A 16987-nucleotide genomic window follows, 5' to 3' on the forward strand; every position below is an offset into this window, starting at 1 on the left:
CACATATATTCACAGGTTCTCCTGCACCTGCAGCCCCGTCTAAATACAGCACCCTCCCCCCCCTCCCCACCTGCCTACACACACACACACACACACACACACACACACACACCGCCTCACTCCAGTGTGTGCAGCTCATGGCAGCACTGCCAGGTCACACACTCCAGCCTAACCTGCTAATGGAGTTTGCATATGCAGCCGGCTCTGCACTGCCAGCTAGCCATTAATATGAATCACTCTCAGGAGGCCCCCCTCCAAACAAGCTGGCAATTTGTCTTCACTAGTGAGCGACTGAAAGGTCCAGATATGATATTCTCCGAGGTGGAGAGCCCAATGGGGGAAAGGGGCCGGGAGGGGGGCATTAACGTCTTGGGACCGTTCTCAAAGTGCCAGTGTGCTCAGAGGGCATTCGGACATTCGCTGTCCATGGGTGTGAACTGGCAGGTTGCATGAGGTCGCTCACTCATTTATCAGGCGCCGTGTCCACTTAGTGGGCCGCTAAGTTCATCAAGCAAAGAGTCGTTGCTGGCCTGAAAGATGACAGGAGAGATACAGTTTGAAGTCCTAAACCCTGGAATTGAGTTAGCATTTTTGAGCCATGGGTTCCCTGGACAGACTGACGATGCTTTTTTCCCCACAGGGTTTTTCATTTATACAATAAGGTGCATGGTTATCATAAGCCTAAGAGAGACCGACATTTTGTTCTAAATCAACACTTGTAAAATGATGTTAAACTTTGTTCAAGTGGATGAAAGCGGTTATTTTTAAGAATGGTAGCCCGGAGGAAGAACACTCCATTGGCAGGAAGCAGTTTGTTGCCCAATAACCGAGAAGTGCATTCGCGTTGTTGAGCCACGGGTTCCCTGGCCAGATGTACTTACACTTTTTTTTCTATAGGTTTCAATTTATGCAGAAATTAAGGTTAACATGATAATTTTCAATTTATACTGAATTTTAAAAACTTTGTTCTGCGCTTCATAAAAGTATTATATATTATATTATTATTATATTAACTCTACTGCCATTTACAAATTTTTAGACCGCTAGCTAGCTACTTGAATGCAGGAGGACATGTGGAGGGGACTTGTGGTGACGTGACGTTGGCGGAGCTCAATAAACTTAATTATCAAAAGCATAATATGATCAAGTGCAATTACCCAAATCACAGGAGCTGCTATTTTTTGATAAAGGTAAAATATGAGAAAACTTTGATTCATTTATTTAGTACAGACCCCGGCAACACCATCATCATTTTAATAGCTTTCTCAGTGAAAAAGAGAATTATAATGCTGAAATTATCATTACTACTGACATCATGAATCATATCGCATTCGAAATATCTATAAAACTAATTGCAGTGTGATATTTTTACGATATCGTTCAGCCCTAGTTAGTGTCCTACACACATGAATTGTGGTTCAAAAATTGAAAAGTGTATTGGTTTGTGGAGATTATCATGTTGGACAAGTGTTAGGATCATAAAGCTTTGTTTTCAACAGAGCTAATTGTCTTACATTTTCAAAAACCCTTTGGAGAAAAATTGATTGGATATCTGCTGCGGGAACCCATGCTCCACAAAAACACGTCACCACTAGAGCAATCAATTGAGCCAGAACGTAGTAAATTGTCTTTTCTCCATTCAGGCAGGCGGCAGCGTCGGGAGATTGTATCACAGGCGCCCTGCGTGCCGAGAGAGCGCTCTATTGTATTGTTGGCCTTTGCCAATCAAGTGGTGGCTTCAAATTAAAACTAAGCCTATTAGAAATGCTTCCTCACTGCAGGATAAAGCCAGGCACTTTCCCAAAAAATGGTGTTCTGTGCCTCAAATGTTATTTTACAGGTTTGAGGGAGATTGAATAATGAACTGGGAGTAACTGAAACAGGGATTTGATCATAGTCAGGCCATAGCTCCCTGTGCACCCTGTCCCGCAGACCGGAGCTGGGGGGGGTCCCACACCCACACAGCACATGCCATTGCTCAGCTCGTGTGCGGCCTGGAGAGAGAATAGTAGCGCTCGTGTGTTTGTACCAAATGAGCAGCGCGCTCACAGTACGACCCAGTAGGTCAGAGAGGGTTGCATCATGTTTTTAGCATTTTCTTTTTTCTGCTTCGGTGGCCCTCCTCCAGCTATGTGCTCTTTGTTCCAGCGTTAGCCCGGGCTAAAAGCTAGTGGAGTGTGTGTAGTCCTGCCAGGGCTGCTGTAAACATGAAGACATCATAGCCAGTTAGCTCTGCAGGCTTTTGGCTTGCCACTTCAATAGATGGAAACTTGTGGGCCACACACATTCCCCATGTTTTTTTGTTGTTTTTGTTTTTTGAATGGATGCCATGTGACATGGATTGACATGAAAATTGATTTACAGGCGCAGCAGAAGTAAAAGGTGTATCTCATGAAAATACATAAAGAAGAATAAACCATGTACCATAGCAGTATTAAAAAAATTGAAACCTTGATCAAGGAAGGCAAAAATGCTCAATTTGACTCAAAGGGATAGTTCACCCATTTTGAAAAATGTGATATTACTTCACTCCCCCCCAGCTGTTCTGTAGGACAGTAGTGGTGCTCTCTTCCTCTCATTGTTACTGAGTGCTGGATACTGACTGGATGCTCCAAATGCTAACTGTTAGCCTCCTGGCATTGAGCTGGACTTCCCCCCAGCTAACAGGAGGTAAGTGAATTTTTTTTTTTTTTTTTTTTTTTTTTTTTTTTTTTTTGAAAATGGGTGATCTATCCCTCTCAAGGCACAGTCAGTTGTCCAAATGTTCATGCATGTATGACTACTTAATGCACATGGATGATAGTTTTGCTCAAATTACTGCTAAAAACTGTAATTTTCCTGTTATCATCATCCAGTAAGATCCAGAGTTGAAGTCATTGAACACAAGCACATGTTTTCCTGCCCAGTTTTAGAACAGATAAGAATACTGTCTTGCATCCGTCACTGGTAATTATGAGAGAAGGTATCTGTTAATTTTAGTATTTTGCCTGGTCTTGTCCTGTTTGACTTGGGTGTGTTTTTACCTCTCCTGTTTTCCTTGTGTTGTTACAGCAGTGCACTTTACAAAATAAAAGCAAGTTGGTGTAAAACAAAAAAAGATATAAACAATAGAGACTGTATTCAGACACATTCAAAGCAACAGCACTATGATGTAATAGCTGATAGCACCTCAGTTATAAAGGCCTCAGTGTCTGCGACAAACTGCCAGGCAGCCAAGTCATGTTTCACCTCAGCCACTGTTCTGCTGGAAACCCATCTGACCAGAGACAGACTTCTAATGAGCTGCCTTCTCCAAGGCAACGCAACAAAGTCACAGGCACAGTCAGGCATGCAACTACTTTTCTGTCCGGATTTAACTGAGCTGGGCATCGTGCTGCAGCTGACACATTGTGGTTGGCTTTGCTTTATGACTGACGGATACAGCTGTTGTCAGTGGAAGAGTGTGGAAAAGGATGTTACTATGTGTGCCCAAGTAAGAAGAACGTCTTAACAAGTAATTTTAGCTCCAGTGCAGACTGTTTTGAACTAAGTGGTAATACCTTCCACTGTCATTTCTATCCAATCCAAATCAATTTGTTTCTGCAATTTTCTTGAGTCTGGATAATATTTCTTTCAATATTCCCCTTCTTGAAAAGGTGTACTATGCAAAATTGCCAGGGCTTGATTGAGGTGAGGATCTCTGAGACGCAACTAATCAAAAACATGAGTCTACATGGTTCTCATCAATGGACCGACTCGCTGATGGATGATGTGCTTGTTCTAAGATTATAAAAATTGAACTGTGGCAGAGCGTTGGGTTGTATATTAATCTGGGTGTTTTATGAGTCCACATGGTGGTGAAATCTCCTCATTAGGCTGATAATCCTCAGTACTGCATTTCTACCTCTCCATTCACTTCCACAGCAAAAAAAAACTCTAAAATAACACTTTGAATACATAAATTAACCAAAACACAGCAGATAATGCCAATAATGAAATAAAAATGTCCGTGTCCAGGTTGTTCTTTGTGTGTGTGTGTGTGTGTGTGTGTGTGTGTGTGTGTGTGTGTGTGTGCGTGTGTGTGTAATGATACTTATTTGTGAGAGTGCTGTAAGGTTTTTTCTTCCTGATGCAAGGTTACTATGTGAATGTTACCTGCAGATGCTGCCTGCCAGACCTATTTTCCAATCCATGAAAGAAAATAATGTTTAAATTTCCTCAAAAAATGGGAACCAGGACTTGCTGCTTTTAACAGTGGCCTTATCTGCTTTGTTCACATTCATGGACATGCTCCGAGTGTTATTTTGGGACCGGTTTTGGAAGACTTTTTTGCAAAGATGAACACCAACGGTGAATGGGCATGTCTGAGCTTGGTGTAGCCTTCAAACAGTAGCAAGTAAAAGTATTTGTATGTAAAGTATTTATTCTATTCAGTTGTGCACAATTTGGAAACCAAGTCAGATCATACAGACAGAAAATGACTCTAAAAATATTTGCAGGGTTTGCAAAATTCTTGTAGTTTGGACAAAAATGTTGCCCTCTACTCACAGGTCAATATTTGAAAAGATCTAATCAAATGTTAATATATTAGAAATACCAAACTATCAGGCTCCAGATAGCAAAGCCTTTTCTAGTTTCCATCCTGTCTTTCTATGGTAGTGACTTATCTTGTCCATTCCTTCTGACTGTGGCACTCATGACCTTGTACGATCAGCAGGCACACCAACTATCTTCACGCTCTTGAGAAACACTCTTGTTTTAATTAATGCTGCCGTCTACAGTGGCTCCATGCAGACACACAGCTCTGTCCCTTTTACTCCTCAACTCTCGTATTTTTCTACCTGTGCAGATTAAAAAAAAAAACATTTACACTGACATGTGAGCAGCACAGGTTGGGTGTATTTTCCATATTAAACAGACAGTAGCCAGGGCTGATCCCAGCTATCCCTGGTCACTGACTGAAAAATGGCTTCATCTTTGTATTCTGTTTGGTGTCAAGTATGAACATGAAGATGGCCATCACAACTCATTATTATTTATATTTTTCTCTATTTTAGCTTTTTACATTTACAATTGTGTGATGGCTTTGCAGTCTATTTTTTCTGTACAGAACTGTTTATTTTAAAAAAAAATCAGCGATCTAGTGATTCTCTAAGTGGGTGGATTTCATTTGTGATCAACAGGCTTTGAATCTTGAAGGCCAGCAGTGAGAGCCACTGGCCTAATGAAGCAGCATGGGCCCTCCAGCTCCAGCGCCTTGCTGGCTCGGTGCATGTTGAGGGGAATGCAAGTCGTGTGAGAATGGAGCTTCTACATTTTTCCCTGCAGGTGGCACCGGGAGAAAAGGTCATGAGGTCACCAGTGTTCCCAGAGTTCAGACGCTGGGCAGCATGGATGTGCTCACCATACATACACCATACAATCTGTCAGCAGTGTTGGATAGAGCGACACTGCCATCCTTGGGCCCTGCCTGTCTGTTATGAATGGTTGGTTGTGTATCTCTTGACAAGAGCACTGTCTTGTTGTCTCACTCTGTGTTTCCAAACCTGACAAATTCAAGGTCATTCACTTGCTGACATGTTGATGATATGGTGTAGCTGCAGTATTTAACTGTCTGGTAGAAAAAATGAGCAAAATTGACACATTTGAACATGTAAATGAAATGTCGCAGTTTTTGCTTGTGTGTTTTGAGGCTTTGGATTTGTGTGGCTGAAGAACAACTAAACTAGAACCAGTGTGAACTCAAATGGAGGTGGTGTGTGTGTGTGTGTGCTACTGACATGCTGCTGGCACAACATAACCAGTGTACACTGCTGGATATGGAACGTTATTTAGCCAGAATGAAATGTGCTTTGGCCACACAGATTAAGCTTTAACTCAAACAACAAGATTATTTTTTCCCCCTGGAGCAGCTTTGCCTCCGAAAAAATAATTAAATCTCCAATCCATGTATACATGTACCATGAAATAGTGACCATACCGCGCAGATTAATGCGTATGCACGCCATGGAAACAAGCTGCAGCCAGTGTTAGCTGCAGGCGCTCTGCGAATGCCACTTGGCTTGAAAAACAACGGCCACAAAATCAGAAAACAGTAATATTACTGACAGCCACGTCCCTGCGGCTGCTGCATGTGTTAGAGCAGTGGCTGAGGCCTCAAGGGTCTTCCAGGGGCCCTCAGCAGAATGAATAATTTAATTTCACTATAATTTAAATGCTAGTCAATGGAATCTGAATGCAATTCAGCATCACTGATAAGACATTTAAATAGATAATTTTAATCATTATAAATCTAGTTGTTTTTTTTATATCTATATTTTTTCGAATTTTCAGGTAATTTTATTTTATTTTATTTTTGCTATTATTCAACTGTCACAGTAATTTTTTACTAATTTCAAGTCACCTTTTTCTTATGTTTTTTTTTTTTAAAGAAATCAAGTAAATTTGATAAGTTTTCCTAAGGTTAATTTTACTTGACATTGCTTTGACATCAAATTATATATAAATTATTAGCTATTTTAACATTATGTACAATATATGTAAACACGGACAATGTCATAATTAGCACAAACCAAAATACCTTTTCATATCAGCATATCAGCATCCTGAGGACAAAATAACTCCAACTGAGATTCTGGGGCTTAATGAGACTCAACTAGGGAGTCCAGAGCATGAAAAAGCTTGAAAACCGCTGTGTTGGAGTAAAACTTTAACTGAAATGACTGCAAGTGAATGCAGAATCAACTGACAAGCCTGAATGGGGTCACAGCAAAAGTTCATTTTGGTTGTTCATTAGTTTACATGACTTTCCACTTATCTTTTACATAATCTGACTTCATGTTGTAGTTTAGGTACACTGCTGTATGTTTTCCACTTACAACATTGCCATTACTTGTGATGCTGCTTTCTGAACCTGGCCTCTTGGAAAAGAGATTTTTATTTCCTGTGGCATGGCCTTGTTATCTTAAGGTTTGAGCAAAATAAAATGTGAAAATGGTTTATGAAAGTCAAGTCATTTTTAGCTGCAGTTGACTGGATTGTGACCAGCAGTGCTCAATTAAACAAAGTGCATCAAAAAATGAAAGAAGAAAGAATCAAATACTGCAGATTGTTTCATACATTACCCTAAGAAAACACCAATCCCTTGTACTGCAGTGATACGGGCCGTGACAGGATGAGCGGGCCCCCCTGAGTTCTCTTGTTTCTGATGCAGGAGAAATGTATTTTAAAAAATGTCATCATTAATGGAGGTCATTAGAGAGATGTTTGCATCTTAAAAATGCATGGAAAAACCAGGCCAAAGCTTTTTCAAATATTAGATATGTATGCTGTGTACCGTGTCCCTCAATGCTCTGTTGGCTTTCAGTCTAATTTGCAGTTGAAATTATTAAATTCTATGCACCAGCAAGTAAATTCCAACAATTGTGCACAACTAATAGAATATATTTCAGTGGTATTAGGCTTTAGGAGGCAAGGTTTTAGTGTGGCTGAGATTTTTTTTTTTTTTTTTGAAGAAATATCTATTCAGACCAACAATCTACATTTCATTGAAATTATTATTTGTGATTAGTAACTGATTAAGCGACTAATGACTGGATAACACCTCAATTTGTGACACACAACCCACCAGCCAAGCTACGTTTCATCACAGCCAGACTCTTATAGATTTTCTCAGTGCTGCAAATGTATCAGACAAGGGAACATGAGCCCAGGTTTTATTCGCTGATTTACCTCCAACTGACAGTCAACCAATCTGATAGTCAGTCGTTCAATCCTAAGGGACAGACACTATAGGTCGCCCTGCCTTTTGATGTATATAAAAGGACTGATGTTCAAACAATGTGAATGTCACTGGCAAACGTACACCCAGTACATGGAGGTTATGGTAGATAACCAAATGTATTCATTTCTGTGTCTTCCCTGATCTGCCATTTATCAAGCGGAAAAGAAAAATGCACTCCTTTGTTTTTTGCCCTCATCTGTTTGTCAGATGCAATGGCATGGTCATCAGTCTCTAGCAGATAGTGTGGGGAGTGATGCAGAAAAATACACTGAAACAGGTTGGATGGATAGAGACCTGCAGGGGGAAAAAGAAATCTTTAAACTGCTCGAAGCCCGTGCTTTCATTTGCTCACCCGTTTCATTTGTGTTGCTGTAGCTGTAGCTGCTGTGATGTGGAAGGCAGTTAACTTCATGATTACATTTACAATATCTAATGTCTCCTTTGGCATGGCCTTCATTGGTGAGAGTAAATAAAGCAACACATCATTGTTTTTTATTATGTTTTTTTCTTCTTCTTTTTTTCCCCTGGTGCTGCCATCATCTATTAATCCAGTTCTTTTTTCTTTTGGCTTTTGCCGGGCGTATTTCACCCCCTCTCGTCTCCGTCTGAGACCCAGTGTGAATGTGGTCCCTTCTGCTGTCACTTTCAGCACACTTTAGCCTGCTCCCCTATTTGAAGTTCTGTCATTGCCAAGCTTTGAACTGCCATTTGTGTTTTACTCTGCACACGGCTTCTCTCCAGCGTCTCATCTGGTGTGAAATTGTCAGAGTCACAGGCCACATTGCAGCATGGGGTTTAAACTGGAATAAGAAATGCAGAGCTCAGTTTATGAACTGGACATGTTCATGCACGTTATGCAACATGGGGTTTCAAAGTTCTGACGCTTTTTGTGCCCTTTGGATCTTTTGTTTATGCATTTTTATTAATGAATTATTCAGCACGCTTACCAGTGATGTAACCGACCAAAATCCTTATCATTTTTTTCGTCCCATTTAAGATGCCTTCGTCACCCTACACATGTTCTGCCCTGAGCAATTTCTGCATTATGTCTCCTCGATTTCCTCAAACAACCAGGGACAATAGGTGCTAGATTTTGCTTTAGGTGGCAGACCCTCAGGAAATAATGCAGCAAACAGGGCCAGATGCTTGGGAACTAATGTTTTCTGTGACCCTTTGAAAGCACAGTGCCTCACACTGATATGTTTGTACATGGACCTTATAGTCCAGGCCTTGAGCATGAATTCAAGGTCTTCAGTATAGCTGTGGTTGTTCACCTAATAATAATAGCTGTTCTAATGGCTGCTAATGGCTAGGAACTCCATCAGTCCTTAGCTGATGAAGCCGATGAAGCCCTCTCCAGCATCATAGCATGTCACTTTGGAGTCCACTTGTTAGGAAGACCCCAGGGAATATGTTTTTAGTTACTGCTGCGATGGCACAGCGCCTTTCTCCATAATGGCTATGTGGGCTGCGGGTGAGAATTAGCGGCTTGAAGTGCCACCACATCTGCGGTTCCTCGCTTTATTTCCCCTTGAGCAGTGAGCAAACAAGCTGTCTGGTGTACCTGAAGTGGCTCTTCCTTTTGGCGGAAAAAGAAGAGATTTCTGGGAGTTCTAATGCTGCCTTGGCTAAGGTTTTTATTTGTGTAATGTGAAGCGTCCTGTATGTTAAAAAGACTTTGATCCCAAAATATGCTGTCTTGATGATAAGGAGAGAACTTAATTGAATCCCTTAATATTTTTGCCAGTCTCCATTGGCACTCTTTCAAAGATCCAGCCTGTGCGCCTCAGTTGAACTGTGAAACTTTATCATTTATGCACAGTGTTCAGTGTTTACAAGTGATGATGAAACAGGAGCACCTCAAGCTCAGAGAGGAGGTCCAAGTGTTTCAGTTTCACCCCAACATAAGTAATTAGCAAAGCGCTTATTAGTGTGTTTCTCTCTCTCCTTCTTTCTTTCTTTCTCCTATCTTTCAATCTCCCTCATCCCTTGTGCCAGCGGTAGATGAATATGTCTGCGATGTCCTTGGATTCCTGTGTTGTAAACACCGCAGGCACTGAGCGCTGCTCAGTGGTTTGTTTGGCAGGCAAAGCAGCCTGCTCTGTCTCTTGCACAGTTCGTCCCGTGGGGCCAAACTCACCTTGTTACCCTTTTAATTAGTAGGAGCAGTTAATAGTGCTGGCCGCTTCTGCCACATCAGCACTCTGCTCCAACTTCCAGAATCCCTCCAATCGATTGCTAAGAGTTGGACTGAGATACAGAGAAGAGGGAGAGGAGGATGTTCTGTTGTGGAAGCCAGCTCAGGTACTTTTTTGATGTGCTTTGGCGAGAAAGCAAACAAAATGCTTTTTTCTTGGAAAGAAAATAGGGACCGGGGCACGAAGCTGGGTATATCAATACTTATCCTGTTTCTTTCTTCCTTGTACATTTGAATGGATAACAAGATTTTGGGATTCCTCTCACATGCACAGGGAAAATACATCATGTTTTTAAGCATTCGGTGCCCCTACTTCCATATCTCCTCTCCCCCAACAATGAATGTAATCAAAACGCCAAGGGTTTGCTCGGCAGATTCTATTGTGCCCTTATAAGCCTTTATCTCTTCCTCCCCGGAACCCCCACCCTAGCACACCCCCCGTTCTTGTTTCTTTTCTTGTTTTGATTTAAAGATGCAGTGGAAGTACTTAGCATTTAGATGACATGCTGGTGGAGAGGTGTGATGGATCAGCGCCTCTTCGGAGGACTGAATTTCTTCGACAGTGCCAGAGTCGGCCGGCCGGTCGGACAGACAGACCAACAGATCGCAGAGCGATGGGCAGAACGACAGGCCAGCCGGGCAGGCAGCAGCATACCAAGTTTGCCTCGCTGCTGCAGAAAGCCTGGCACAGCTGAGAGGAGAGCGGCGGCTGCTGGGAATGCCAATGCGCTGCCCAGACACCCGTCTCGCCTCGGCTGCTCTGATTGGCTAAACAGCCCATTAGCTTCCTGATTATGATTAGCCGAGTCATTATCTACACAAAAGTGGCTCATTCACCAATATTAAGAAGGCAAGGGGGCTGTTTTCTTCTGCCGGTCAAGGGGAAAACAGAGCCTTTTCATGTGTTAGAGAGGAGTTGTTAGAGAAACAAAGTGGAAAAAATAAATAGAGATGGCATGTACTTATCGCTGCGCACCACAGCTAATGTGATCAAATTTTTCAACATCTTTGATACAGCTGATGGTAAAGACACAAAGGTCTCTGTTGCTCTTTAGCCCCAGATGATGACGTGGCCATTACTTACTGGTACTTCTGGCCAAAGTTAGAAGTAGCGTCCTCAGAGGTCGTAAAAACCGGGAGAGAACAAAATAACCTTCAGCTTCCATCGTCTCACCTTAGATATAATTGAGAGCTATGCCATCTGTGCTTTTAAATGGACATATGCTGTCCTGCGTCCAAGGCCAGTACACCGAGGGAGAAAGCCTGATAGCTTGCTTGCAAAAGAAGGATAGTGAAGGCTGTTCCTCTGTTCCTCTGATGCTGACCTTCTCCTCTCTTTTCCAGCCTTTGCCCAAGGAGCCGTCGTAGAGAACAAAGAAAAACAGCAAGTAAGTAAGTCCTAGATACATGTTTTCTTCTACATTTCTTACTAAGATTGCTCAGCTCTGACCTTGCTTCAGAGAATTTGGTTTTGATACCACATGCAAGCAAACATTACAATGCATTATCACCCCTAAGTTCATGCCTGGTGCTATTACAGGTCCTTACACTGAATCATTTGTAGCTCGGATTCTATGGTGTACAAAGGTAGCGTGTATCGTATACAGGTTCAATTTAACTCGGAGCACTACAGCAGTAGTAGATTGGCCATTAGTGTCTAGTCATCATCTATTTTCCAATACCACTCCCACCACCTCGCTTTAATCAGGTCTGTCTAGGACACAAAGAAGACACAATGGGCTCCTTCCTCTCTCGCTTGGATGCCATGCAACTTTGATCTATCTTTGTGAAGAAATAGTAAAAAGGGAAATCAAAGGGAGTTATTGGTAGAAGTTCTGAAATGCGAATGGTTGCAAATTAAGCAAAGTCCACCGAGGTTACATCAAAGGGAAAGGCAACTTCAAATGGCCAGGTTTTCTGCCAGGATGGGTAAATCACACACTGATATTTATGGAGACATGTTTTTGGCCAAAGAAGGCAAAGATATTCAAGACTCGAACAAAGCCTGTGCTTTCAAAGTCACTTTCTCAACGCCATTGACTATGGTAATTGGGCAGATTAATTAAGACTTGGGGGTCTGTTTTATGTTTCCCCTGGCAGATGTTCCCTCGGTAAGTGTTGCTAGGTTAGCTACAGTTGCAGCCAAGTTAGACTGACATCGCAGACAGGTTAACTGCACTTCCAAAAATTGTTTTCTTGAATAAAGAAGGAAATCTGCTGGAGATTTAATTGAATTCCACTGCCGAGAACATGACTGAGTGTGTGTGAAGCTTTTATATTCTGCGGAACCGGAGGCATTTGGAATCTGCATGCTTTATGTCTCCTAGCCAATATTCGAAGATTGATTCTCCCTCTTCCACCAAGAAAACAAAATGAATCACGCGCAATTACCAAGGACAGGGAGAAAAGGGGAATTGGGGGCATCATAAATATTTATTTTCCAGGCCTGGGAATTCATGCAATTCTTTGTGGATTTGCCAACTCATATTTAACCGTCTGAATGATTCATATGGGCAGTCTAGGGTGTCAAATTTGTCCACTGTCACCCTGAATCATTTATGCATTTGAATTTATAGATTTCTCCACATAATATATTCATAATATAGCACGATGGGGTTTTAAGTTAATTGATTGGCTAAATTTAGTCATTAACAGCAGAATTCCGCTGGTAAAATGAAGGAGTTGTGGAAAACAACACCTGTGTCATGTATTCCTTAGCCTGCACAATATTTTCAACAGAATTAGCTTTCCTCAGAGGTAGAGTTAGAGGGAGGAAAGAACCATAAGAGACTGAATGGTCTTCATCACAGGGTTTCTCTTTTCTCATTGTTGTTTTCTTATGTTCTGCAGGTTTGTTGACATCCATGGTACAACAGGGACGGAGGCCAATCACCACCCCAGAACATTGTGTCCATTCACCAACTTAATGCTCCCAAACAATACACAAGGCTTGAACTTCAGGAAAAATACCCAGAGCCCCTCCACTCACCACTATGACAGACTCTTGGCTCTTCATCCGGTCCAGATTTCTGAGAACTGTCAGCGAAGTCTCCAGCGAGCAGCATGGTGCACCATCAGCATTGAATCTCCACCACAACCAATCCATGACCAAGACGATGTAGAGCAAAAGCCCTCTGAGGAGCGTTCATCAAAAGGGCAGTGGAATACCCACTGAAGTCCAAGTCTTTTGAAGTTGTTGTTTTGTTTTTTTTGTTGCCACTGTCAGTTCTGCCGGGGAAGACTCCTTCAAGATATTTCTTACCTCGGTGGCTTCATTTAGACTTTCAAATATCAGCCCCTTCATCTTCTCCAGTATCACCGCTGTGAAGACATCCAGGGTTATATTCCAGCCCAGAACGGTTTATTTAATGGCAGCGCTTTCTGTCATTGGGACTGAGCCAGAGCATATCATCTGTTGGATTGTAGGCTTTTACACTTTAATCCTGTGTGACTGAGTAAAAACGTTCAAGGCTATCACCTCCAAAATCTTCATATACAAAGGATGGACATTGTGAAAACAGCATGGAAGTTTTTTTGGAATGTCACAAGTACAGAGGACAGAAATGACTTGACTCTGTCTTTCTTTAATCAGTCGAGGTCATGATGGTGAAATGTGGACATTTTGAATGACTTGGCTTATAACTTGTATTTTTTAATTTTTTTTTTTTTATGTGGTGCAAACATAGACTAGCCCAGTAGATTATGTCAATGAACCTCACACATCCTGTACACACCACCACAAGCGTTTAGCAGATACGGACCCCTGGCTGATTTTTCCAGTGTGTATGTGCGTGCGTATGTATGCATCTGTTTTCATCGGTATACATGTATATATGTGTACATCTACATATATATATATGTGGGTGCCTGCCTCTGCGTGTGGGTCTGTATGTATGGGTGTATATACGCTTTTGTATGCGTGTGTGTGTGTGTGTGTGTGTGTGCACATCCTGAGATACACTGTGAAATAAATCATAACCGGTACATAATTCATACTGTTGTACATTTTTTTGGGACACACCCATACCAGAGCTCACCATCTTGCAAACAGATGCATTTGTGATTTTACAGATCTCATTTAAATCTTGATGGATGAATTCTGCTTTGATTTGTATTTTCATTCTGGTCTTTTCTTTAGCTATATTTATATTGGGGAAATATTATTAAAAATGGGGGAAAGATCTATGCTATGTCACATAAGTTAAATTCTGTAATTAAAATCCATTCATGTGTGATTAAATGTATTTCAAAATCCTTGTCTAAATTGTCTAAGTTATTTTGATAGCGGATGGATGCAGGCAAACTAGCGGGATGCATAATTTATGCTTGTAAATGCTTCATACATTTCGAATCATGTATGGAGTTAATGTATTTTATGCTTCATGGGTGTCATTACAGAAAATGAACCTTCCCTTTGGTAGAATATGGAAGAAAGGCAAGGGCACAAAAGAGACTGTGGTTAGACAAGTACATATACATTGGGGATGAGTTGGCGTGTTTTTTTTTTGTTTTGTTTTTTTAATATTTAATGTTAATGTAATGTTAATGTGATGTATTTGTTCCTTTGAAATTACAGGAGGATAAAAGGCGAGTGTCTCCTCCCTGGAGCTTGTGTCTGTGCATGTGTGTGTGCGTGTGTGTGTGTTGGTTTCCAGGTCAACAGCGGACTGTGGGGAGGGAAAAAAAAACAAAAAAAACAAATTCTCACCTGATCTCCTACCTTTGATTTGGTGCAGCCTCTTTTATCACTTTGCTTTGCACTCGCCATAAATAAATTGTCTCTTTGATTGGAATCAGTGTGGATGCGCGAGCTGCTGCTGCACTGCATCAGTCAGAGCGGCAGTGGTCGGGTTTTCAGAGGAAGATCTAAGTAAGACCAGGAGCAACAGGGATGTGATCTTGTGTCTGACTTGTTTCACATCTCAAAGCGGTCAGGCTCAAAATCCGCCCTGCCAGTTAATGTGCCCCAGCATCAACTGATAATAGAAGTCACATTAAAAAGAGTCGAACATCACTGGCACAAATAACACCTCCGCTGTTTGGCAGCCGCTACTGGTTCCATGGAAACGAGCTCGGTGCTGACGGCATCACATTTTACTGGTGTTTTCTTGCCAGTTTTTAGAAGAATGAGTTTTCAAAGTGCTAGCGCCGGGGCTCTGACCCTCAAGCTTCATCAAGTGGACTCATTTTGTGCCCTAGAGAGTCACAATCATCAGGCAGCGCAATGACAACGGGCACTTGGACGGCTCCGGCCTTATTGGCTTGCGTTTTGCTTCTTAACTGAGTCATGCCTTTCGTCGTAGATCCCTGGACAAGCCCAATGAGACACAAACACACTCCTGAGGCCCGGGCTTGCTAAACACAGCATCGCTGAACAGCGCTGCAGCGTGGCAAATTAGCATTTATGCCCACATAAAAGACCATTTACTGAGCCATTAGCTTAGCATCGTGCTAATGAGATGCCAATGATGATTCACGAGGGACTTTGGTTAGCTAGCGCATCGTCATTAAAGGTAGACACTCGCAGTGCAATGGGTTCCTGCATGTACCACTTGGTGATTTCAGATGCCTGAACACATATGCAATGCGATTTTCATTTTTCATACACCTCCAGTGAGCATTTTGAGTTTTGGATTTAAATACCCAGCCTTGTATTGACTGAAGTTGTATTCACCACTCCACCTCTTGCAGGAACACAGCACAGTTTGAGTGTTTTCCTCCAAAACGTGGGTACATACAAACATCCACTGCACAGTCTCTATCTGGCTATCATTAATAATTATTTACTTGATGTTCAATTTTAGATTTTCTCCTGATTTTCTACTGAAATTCTGCTCCAGTCACCTGTCTCTTTGGCTCTGTGGCTGCTGTCCTATACAATCTGTTGAACCATTCCTCAAACTCAGTGGCATGGTGTGACTTCTCCACTAGGTGGGGCTACAGCATTTTGCATGTGTGTGCATGCGCCTCACAGTGTGGCCGAGATCCAGCTGCTGGTGTCTAGCAGCTAGCCCGGCGCTTTCTAAAGGTTTCAACAGTAAGCCGATCTTTTGGTGGCGACTTAGCTAAGTACAAAGAACTCTGGACATTCATCAACACCTAAAACTATAAATACTGGAAAAGTCGCTGATAGTATTTCCTTTAGTCCCGGTGGCCATCCGGCGTTCATGATCAACTGGCAATGCTGCATAGCCTCCTGACTACCGGGAAAAAAAATATTGTCCAATCACATTTTTTAAAAAATTCCCCAATCTTTGTAAGATAATTAGAATACTGAATTTTTTTTTTTTTTTTTTTTTTATTATAAGGTTTTATTTTTAAGATATTGTGTCCACTGCAGTGGACATCGGAACGCCATATCTGTAAAATGGAACCTTGATGGCAACTAGTTAGTTCCACAGAAAATACCAAAAAGTCAACATAAGAATGAGTTTAACATCCACATAACTGTCCATCATCACTTTTGCTTTGTTGTGTTTTGCTTTGTTGTGTTTACTTGGTATGATACTTCAAAAAGCAATTCCCCCTCTTGGAAACACAAAGGAATACCACTTCATGCACATCACGTATGTTTTGCTCTTGCAGCCGGATCTGCGACACCTTGATGCATGTGTTTCGTCCACCATCTCTGGAAGATGGATGGCGCCACAGTGTCTCAGAGCTGCATTTGGCTGCGGTTTCCACTTGTGATGTGGGGGAGTGTAGTCATCTTCGCTGTCACTTGCGACTCCTGCTTGGGCCCCGAGTAATCAAGTCTTCACCAAGGAGCAGTTTGAAGTCAAGGAACTTCAGTGGTTTCTTCCCCAGACACTGGCAGTCACTCTTATGCTGAAGCCATGAGTTGGTGATTGCCAGGTCAAAAATGTGGAAAACTGCACACACTGTCCATTTCCGAGTGCGAGAGGCCATCCTGTAGAAACTCAACATTCGGTCAACCAAGTCCACACCACCCATGTTGGTGTTGTACTCAGCAATTGCCAGTGGCCTTGACACCTGGACAAACCTTTTGTCTTTCTTGCACCATCTTC

General features: G+C 42.0%; 1 protein-coding gene across 3 annotated transcripts in view; it reads left to right on the forward strand.

Annotated features, from left to right (window-relative positions):
* tafa5l (TAFA chemokine like family member 5, like) overlaps window positions 1–14212 on the forward strand; it is a 63829-nt gene extending 49617 nt beyond the window's left edge. For 2 of the 3 annotated variants that reach the window (XM_030054855.1, XM_030054857.1), the window contains 2 exons: window positions 11304–11351; window positions 12810–14212. In XM_030054855.1, coding sequence (XP_029910715.1) covers window positions 11304–11327 — 24 coding nt within the window. In that variant the 3' untranslated portion in view covers window positions 11328–11351; window positions 12810–14212. The remainder of the gene's footprint in view (window positions 1–11303; window positions 11352–12809) is intronic. The other variant, XM_030054856.1, reaches the window with a different exon arrangement.
* The last annotated feature ends 2775 nt before the right edge of the window (window positions 14213–16987 follow it).

This window comes from Myripristis murdjan, chromosome 7, assembly GCF_902150065.1.
Source record: "Myripristis murdjan chromosome 7, fMyrMur1.1, whole genome shotgun sequence".
Lineage (NCBI taxonomy): Eukaryota > Metazoa > Chordata > Actinopteri > Holocentriformes > Holocentridae > Myripristis > Myripristis murdjan.